Below are 9,633 nucleotides of genomic sequence, written 5' to 3' on the forward strand. Positions count from 1 at the left end.
TGTCAAGAGCTTAAATTGAAGTTTAAATATTCATTTTGAAGATTCTGAACAGTAATCGGGTCTAACTTCGATTTAGACCGTTGTTTTTAATTGTTAATTATGCGCGTCCATCCGATTTTTATGCCGTATCGTATACTATTTCAAAAATCTCTTATTTTGCTTTGTTGAAAAACATTTTTTTGTTTATTTTGTGTGTCATTCTAAACAAAAAAGGTTTCTTGTAATTTTCTAAGATGTTAATAGTTTTCGAGTTGTAAGCGATTTAAAATCTGAAAAATCCAAAAATACGCATTTTCCAGGCTTGAAAACTCATATGTAAGTTATAGTTTTTGAGGTTATCGTGTGCTTAAATTGAATTTTAAACATTTATTTTCAAGATTCTGAAGAGAAATCGGGTCTAACTTTAATTTAGACCGTTGTTTTTTAATTGTTAATTATGCGCGTCTATCCGATTTTTATGCCGTATACCATTTCAGAAATCTCTTATGAACTTCTCAGAACAATGAAAAGAAATATTTTGTGTTTAGAATGGCCTACAAAATCTAAAAAAAAAATGTTTTTTTAAATAGTATACCGCATAAAATCGGATGGACGCGCATAATTATCATTTAAAGAACAACGGTCTAAATTGAAGTTAGACCCAATTACTATTCAGAATCTTGAAAATGAATGTGTTCAATTTAAGCTCTTGACAACTTCAAAAATAATAATTTAAATATGAGGGTTTTAAGCCTCTAAAATGCGTATATTGGCATTTTTCAGCTCTCCTATAACTCGAAAACTATCAACTTTTGAGAAAAATGACAAGGTACCTGTCTTGTTTAGAATGACCAAAAAATTTAAAAAATTATATTTTGGAGAAAAAAAGGTGATGTTTTAAAGTTTTAACAAATTCTGGATAAAAAATTAGCTCGACGCCCCTCAGATTTGTTTAAGGGGATATTTTTGAACAGGAATTTGCAAATAAATCGAATTATAAATTTTTTCAGATTGGAACGTCCTCACAATATGGAATATCTACCTATTTTCTTTGTAATAAACTAATAAGTTATAAACTGTCTTATAAACATTGATAAACGTCGTTTGCAGCGGTGTCAACCCTACCCAATTTTTTATTTCGTCGCTTTCGTTTTAAGGAATGATATGTAACAGTTCCTAATTTAACAATTTTATAGATCGTCTTATACTTAATTTTTGTTAATTCCTGAATTCTCGAAACAATTGCATTATCAGTCATTCCAGTATATTCTTTTTTGAAACGAGTTCACATTGGACGTGCAAATCGTTTTTAATTATTTATATAGTAGCAAAATATAACCTAACCTTCCAGTTACAACTCCGCCACTGTTGGATGGACAACGACAAAATTTGTTTATAGAGACACATGTGTTCCGCTGTGCTGTGTTGCCACCAACGATGGCCGAAATACGATGCCAATTTAACGATAGGCAGAGTAGGGAAGAACTAACTAATAGTGTTCTTTTGTTGTTGAATTGAAACGAAATATATAAGTAATGGATGTGACCATCACTGTTTGGTTTTTTATTACTTAAAATTTGATACTTTCAATGTTTAAACTTGTTTTAACATTAAAGCAAATTCTCAATATCACGTTAAAATCATCAACATGGCAACGTTAATTTCAAAGGGGCTTCTTAATTTTGTCCCGCCTACAGTGTTGCCGATACTCCAAAATTTCTTTAAAGTATAATATATACAAAGTTGCTTTAATTTATTAGTGAAGGCCCATTAAAATTTTAAGTACCTAGTTAACTAATTTATATATTTTTAGAGAATATTTTCATATTATCTTTCTAACAGTGTCATTGAATAACAATTGAATAGTAAAGTAGAGAAAACATTTTCAGAATATATAAACTTGGGAATTTTAGGAAATATATCTGACAACCTTGATTCGAAAGCCGGTCTCTTTGATATCAATATGACTGCTGATTATGTTGGAAAATTATTAGTGGATAAACTGTACAAATCTGAATATTGACCTAAATTTTCAATGTTAAAGGTATCCCAAACTATTTTAGCATGAGCATACTTCTCATCTGTAAGATTCGTATCGTTTAGCTTATTATAAAATGCCTCTATTGGAGGTAAATCGGTAATGTTTAATTTTTCCCAAGAATCAATAAAATCATAGCAAAATACCCCTTTTTTAGTTATTAATTTAAATTCATCGTCACTTAACCTGCTAAATTCTCGCTTGCAAATTTTAAAGTCATTTTTATTTAATGTTGAAACCAATTCATCTAAAGAGGCTCCTAAAAATCTTAATGAATCAATAAATCGAAATTTTATATTAGTAACAGCATCGTTAAGTGTAAATGAAATGTATTTTTCTTTATTGACTGGAAGTAGACTAATATCTCCTTTTTTGCTTAACTCTGAAATTATAAAATGACTGTCGTAGCCACTCATATTGTGAAAAATAACTGGGACGACAAACAATTTTTTAAAATTTAAATTACAGGCTTGGTGGGCGAAATTTCTGAACTCCCCCGTAAAATGGTCGTGGTCTTTAACAATGATATCTGTAGGAGAAAAACATTTTTCGCATATGTGACACCTTGTGGCTTTACTGGTACTCGGGTTTTCCTGCATTGGTATAATTTTCTTAATTTTCGAATGAATACTTTGAGCTAAATTTGGTAATTCATTAGCAAACCACTCCATGCAGTCAATGCCTCTATAACTCTTAAAAAAAGACAACTTTTCATCATAGCTACATTTTACATAGTATCCAGCACTATACGGAATATGTTTTTGATATTTTTTAGTACAAGAGGATGTTTGGAGGTCTGTAACTTTTTCTAACATGCACTCAAAATCTGCATATATGACAAATGGCGTTGTTTGTTTATAAGTATAATTTTTAAAACTAACAGCATCATATTTAGGAAAAGACATTTTACAATTATTCATATCTGCACACATTTTTTCATGTTCCGACAATTTCCCTTCAGTTGAAAAATAATTTAAGCATCTATTGCAAAGAAATAATTTGACCTTTCTTTTATTTAATTGACCAGCAACTAATTTAGACATATCCGTAATGTGGCAGTAGTGGTACTTAATTTCTGAATTATCATTATCCACTGGAGGTGCTTCATAATCGTTTAATTTAGGAAAATAGTGATTCTGAATTAAAAGAAGATTTACATGTTTGGCAACGACTGTTTTAGTTAATCTAGCTGGATATACTGTGAAAAATGACTTTTCATTATTTTCTATTAATTCTAAAGCAAATACATTGACTGGTATATTATTTAATTTTTCAAATTTTGAAATTTGATGTAACGGCATTGGTGCCTCTAGGTCTTCTGTTTTTAGTACTGTACTGTACCATGGGTATGAGGATGGGAGTTCTTTATGTGCTTTAGCTGGATAGAGGGCACTAACTATTGCCCAATAAAAACATGCTTGATCAGAATTTTTTACATTAATACAAGCACGCTTTTTTTGAATACTCGCAGGAAGTTTAATATACGAGGAACCATTTCCAATTTCATATCGATTAATATTTACTTCTAAAGATACAATTCTATTTAATGCAAAACCGGAGTCCCTTTCCTGAAACTCGGATAATTTAAGATTTATTTTATCTTTAACATTCTCAAAAAACCACCGCTCTGTATCGGTAGATACGTCTAGTACAGCATTTTTTGTATTAAAATATTTAAAATTTACAATTTCCTCCTCCCCCGATTTTTTAATAAATTCTCCACAAAAACAAACATTAACTTTAACAACTTTATCTGCTTTTAAAATTTTTCTGATTTTATTTTTAAAAATAATATAACAATCATTTAGGAAATGTGCTAAGTCCTTATGCCATAAATTAACTATAACTCCAGTTTTAATTCGACTTTTAAACGCGGAAACTACATTTTCCCATTTAACTCTATGTTTTAGTTTGTTGTCTAGCCCCATACCGACATGTCTATTGAAAATAATCTGTTTAAAATGTTTAAAATGTCCTACATGCGTTTGCAGTTTTCTAATTGTACCTATAGGCAAAGTGCGTTTTTTTATTACTTTATTACAAGTTTTGATTTGTTTCGTTAGGCGTTTCACCCAAATTTCTTTGTCTTTAGCTGTGAATTTATCAAAAACTATCTTTCTGATTCTTTTGATGAATAACAGTAAATTTTTACATTGTTTAACAATATCCATATTGCTTACCTCTCTTTCTCTCAGTATTTTCGCTTAGATAATTTTAAATGATGTCATGGGCTGGTACTTTTGGCCGCAGTCCACCAGGCCGTGATAAACTATCGAATACTTCCCGCTCGAAAACTTCTCAATGACGGGGCTGTAGGTATCTGTCACTCTAGGCGGTAGAAACACCACCTCTTCCCCCAAATCTAACAGAACAGCTTGCCCAAACTTTGTCGTCACAATTTTGGCTCCCGTAATGGGTACTGGAATGTCGATCGGTAATTCTTTGAGTTTCTTCACGGGTTTCCTCGCTACGACAGATGAGGCATTAATTTTTGATAAATCCATCTGAAATGAAGGAGTGATATAAATAACCAAGCAAAAACATTGAGTTGTATTCAAAATCAAAACCCGAAAAGATTTAACAAAGAATAATTACGAAGAATGACGAATAATTGACATTCAGCATGCTAACATTAAGTCTTTTTTGTTTGTAGACAATCAGATGTCGAAATAATAACTCTCATCTGGAATAAAGGGATAAATAGCAGAGTAGAAAACATTAATTAAAAAAATCAAAGAAAAACAGAACAGATTTAACAAAGAATAATTACGAGAAAATAAAAAAGAATAATTGTCATGCTGGCATGAGGTCTTGTAGACAATCAGGTGCTAAAATAATAAATCTCATCTGGGATAAAGGAATTTTATAAATAGCTGACCAAAAAACCGAACAGATTTAACAACGAATAATTACGAGAAAATAAAAAAATAATTGTCATGCTAGCATGTCTTTTTGTAGACATTCAGGTGCTAAAATAATAAATCTCATCTGAAATGAAGGAATTTTATAAATAGCTGACCAAAAACTTGAAAAAACCGAACAGATTTAACAAAGAATAATTACGAGAAAATAAAAAAATAATTGTCATTCAAAATGCTGACATGAGGTCTTGTAGACAATCAGGTGCTAAAATAATAAATCTCATCTGGAATGAAGGAATTTTATAAATAGCTAACCAAAAACTTGAAAAACCGAAAAGATTTTAACAACGAATAATTACGAGAAAATAAAAAATAAATGTCATTCAAAATGTCGACAATTAGATAATTATTTAATGTCGAAATAATAAATCTCAGCTGGAATGAAGAGATTTTATAAATAGCAGAGCAGAAAACATTAAGTTTTATTCAAAATCAAACAAGAAAAATAAAAAATATTTAACAAAAAATAATTAAGAGAACACTTACCTTGCAAAACTAGTTGAACCACAACGAGCGTACACTAACAGTAAGGAATAGACTATGGAATAGACCGTCCTGAGGTGCATTTTGAAATTAATAAGGTTGCGTGCCCCACCCTATGACGTGTTGTAGAAAGTGTGCGTGTGCAAAATTATATTCAGTTTTATCATTGTCATTGGTTTTAAAAATTCCAACATTTTCTATGCACATGATAAGAAATATAACTCAATAACAAAATGTGGGTATGATAACGAAAATTGCATAGTAATGCGATTAGACCCTCAACCGCTATTTCCTATGCGATATGTAAATTATCTGCTAACATTTATTTTCATTATTTTCAACTAAATATTTTTTAGAGTTATGGGTTTTTTATTTAAACGCCTTATTTATTGTTCAAGTCTTATATTACATGATGATTCAAATTTTCTCTTAACAATTTTAAATATAATCTTTATAATTAAAATAAACACTGAAGCTAATATTACACAAGTCATTGCAAAAACATTATCTATTTCACTTTTCATGTTTTCTTTGTTCATCGTTGTTGGCGCCGGCGTCGATAACATCATTAATAGTAATTGGATGAATTCGCCTTGTTGGAGTTTCCCTAAATAAGTAGTCCGCAGCACTTGAATATTCTTGTCGCAGCTGCTGACTAAATTCCTTTGGTGTCCAGTCTATGCTGCTTCCCAGTGATAGGTTCTCTATTTGTTTTATAACCTTATTTTTATCCTCATAAAATAAAACCTGACTTCTTAACTGTGTCAGTTTTTCTCTAAATTCTGCTAATTTACGTCTATACTCATTCAAAGACATGATGTTACTACCTCACGTCGCGCTGTGGCAATCAGGTCTTGCGATCGAGCTCCCTGTGACAATAAGGCCTACGCGACATTTTACGAGCCCACGTGACGGTTTGATGTAACGTTTTACCTGACGCTTTCACGTGACAATAAGGCCTACGCGACATTTCACAAGCCCACGTGACGTTTTGATGTGACGTTTTACGTGACGCGTTGACGTGTTTTGACGTGATGATTTTACGTGACAATAAGGCCTACGCGACATTTCACAAGCCTACGTGACGTTTTGATGTGACGTTTTACGTGACGCGTTGACGTGCTGTGTTCCTTTTAAGTTCTTTTCATAAAAAAATTGCATTATGTTGTTGTTTTATTTAAATTCCAAAATTACCAGCCGCGCGCTTCGTATCTACGAGATCGCGAAAAACTTAAGATATCGACCGCGCATCTGCTTCGCGTTCCGCGAAAAATTAAGGTACCGATCGCACATCTGGTATCGCGCACCGATCGATCAGCGCTAGAACGCCGTCACATCGGAACGCGCCCCATCGGACGTCGTCACATCGGAAAGCGCCCTTTTGGCACTATGCCGCCATGTTTTTTTGTATTCGTTATCTCCCGCCCATTCCAACGAGCCGTCGTACGTTTAAATCGGACCAATAGCAGCAGAGATACCATGTTTCTCTCTCTAACACACATACTTCCCTATATCAGCTGTGACATCATATACCTCTCTCTCTAACACACAGAATTCCCTATATCTGTAGTGACACCCGTTTAGATCATCTACTCCCAAACGAACTAATTTTTTTAAAGCCGGACCTGATTTTTTTCTAGTTTGAATAAATTAGTTGATTAGGTGATAATAGTGTAACGACCAGCCAAAATAAGAGACACATCGATCTGACCGTTCAAAAATTATGACGAATACAAATTTCTGTCACAATGCGAAACCTGTATATTATTAAACAATGGGAGCAGACACTTTTTAATGGTCATTTGTTATTCCCCATAGGAGCCTCTATACGAGGTAGGAGTATGTACAGTTCCTCATGACTCACCCTGTATTGACGCTTTGGATGTCTGGAAATAAGTAACCTTGGATACATCACTGCAATACTGGTTGCCTAATCGTTGGTGTCCGTTGGGATGGGATAGCAACAGTGAAAAACTATTGACAGTTTGACACTGAATGTGTTTAAATTGGAAGATTATTAAATAAAACATCTCTTACTGACTGAAGTTACAGCTTGTTCTTGATGATTAACACGTAACACAATTGTTATTAGTCACTATTTGAGCGAAAACTAATTTTAATAACTAGTATTTACAGTAATAATTACAAATTTCGGTACCAATTTACAGATCGATACATACACCAATAATGAATTTAAACAGTTCCAATAGTAAAATTGATACAACTAAAATTAACATTAAAATGGGATTAGTTGTATGTCTACTTGTGTAAAATAGTAACATTATGAACAAGCAGAATGCACTAAGTCAGTTCATTATTTATTAAAAAATGATTACTAATTAACCAAAAACAATAACTGTTGTAATATATCACATTCTTTAAAATACCATTACTATTTCTATACAAGTAGAATTAAAATTAAAGTAATACTTTTTGTGTAATTTTGATTTATATTTAAAAATTTTACTAAAACTTGATTTTCTTAAAACAGTGATTTTTGACTTAGTGCAATCTGCTCTTATACCCTCGCTATATTTGTGCACATCCAACGGACATAATATGTCTGTGCAAGTCGCTTTTGAGTACAAATAGGAAATACTATATTTTGGCAAGGCGGTTTAACCCATTTACAATTATTCTGGACTTAAATAATTATGCAGAACATTCAAATAACCCTACTGAATATTTTTATGATGTTATTTTAAAATCAGCAAAAAGTGGACATACTATGTTTGTGCTTTAATCCATCGAATGAGAGACACAGATATTTCGCCAGGGGCCACGTCGCTCATTTTTGATATACACGTATGACTAACGTTCATGGCAGTGGATATCAATGGGCCCTGATAGTAGTATCCCGATTAAAGCGTGGCACGCAATGTGTTAAGTATACTGAAGGAGATAAATTTGATCTAGGACTTCCGGTTTTAGAGTGTCAAGCGGATGTACTGTTTTAAAATCGCTGAAATAGTACAAGCGATATATTATTCGACGAGCCTTAGCAAGACGTGCACAAATTGATATACAGTGAACGCGTTTAGATTGGAATAAATTCACTTCATGGAAAATGGGCGATTTTGGAGATAAATGCCCAAACAGGTTGATTTTTATTTATAAATTATAATTTTTTGGCGTCCTATATATTATTATAAATATAAAATAATCTTAATTTAAATAATAAAAAGTACAAGAGACATAAACTGTTTATTAGAACCGAACCAAATTATTATAATACAAAGAAATTAGATGTTTAATCTACAAAACTTTTACATTTATGGAAAGTTGGCTTGCCGCATGAAGACTGATTATGTAAGTTATATAAGCAACGTACACAAAATAATATTATTGTTGAATATTTAGATTCTAACATTATTACATCATACTAGTGACGTCATCTGCCTGGGCAGGATGACGTCATCGATGATTTTGTTTATTATAATAGGGGCCGCGTGCTAGCTCATCGAAAGGTTGTTTAATTATCTATTCAATAATATAAATATAAACATAAATAAGTATACACATTGGCCAAAAAAATTACTTTTTAATTTAATAATTGACGCAAAAAGAAGTATAGGTATGTATGTAATTTCTTTAATTTAACGTAAATTTTGCTCCGGTCAGAAAACAGGAAGAAAATGTTTTTTTGACAAATAAACATTGCTTTTTGCTTAAATTAAATGTTCAAACTACCAAGAGGTAGGTGGGTAGCAGTTTCAATTCAATTTAAGCGAAAAGCAATGTTAATTTCTCTGATAGACACGTTTTTCTGTTTTCTGACAGCAGTAAAATGTATTTTGAATTAAATAAATTACATAAATAATTATTTTATGTCGATTAATTTAAATCAATAATTATTATTTTGCTCACCCTGTATAAATAGTTATGTAATTGTTTATATTAATGAATTGAGAATTGAATAAGGTTTCAAATGAGGTAGAACACGACCTTTATTCTCATTTAAAGAAATTATCTAATTCGTCATCACGCCCAGATGGATGACATCACTAATATACATATATATGCCAAAAAGTTATAGTTTAAAAATAAAAAGCTCCCAATTTGGGGATTTATCTCCAAAATCGCCCATTCTCTAGAAAATGAATTTACAGCACAAAGATGGTATTAGAGGTGAGAGATTTGACCTCGAACGTCAGGTTTTAGAGTTGCAACTGGAACTACTGTTTTATAGTCGGCAAAATAGTACAAGCGATA

General features: G+C 31.8%; 1 protein-coding gene across 1 annotated transcript; it reads right to left on the reverse strand.

Moving 5' to 3' along the window:
- Positions 1–1,953: 1,953 nt before the first annotated feature.
- On the reverse strand, positions 1,954–4,188 carry LOC126888532 (uncharacterized). Its single transcript, XM_050656876.1, has 2 exons — positions 4,051–4,188; positions 1,954–3,585 (listed from the first exon to the last, which is right to left on the reverse strand). Exons 1-2 carry the CDS (start codon positions 4,186–4,188, stop codon positions 1,954–1,956), a joined length of 1,770 nt encoding a protein of 589 aa, XP_050512833.1.
- Between the last annotated feature and the right edge of the window lie 5,445 nt (positions 4,189–9,633).

Source organism: Diabrotica virgifera, chromosome 7, assembly GCF_917563875.1.
Source record: "Diabrotica virgifera virgifera chromosome 7, PGI_DIABVI_V3a".
Taxonomy (NCBI): Eukaryota; Metazoa; Arthropoda; class Insecta; order Coleoptera; family Chrysomelidae; genus Diabrotica; species Diabrotica virgifera.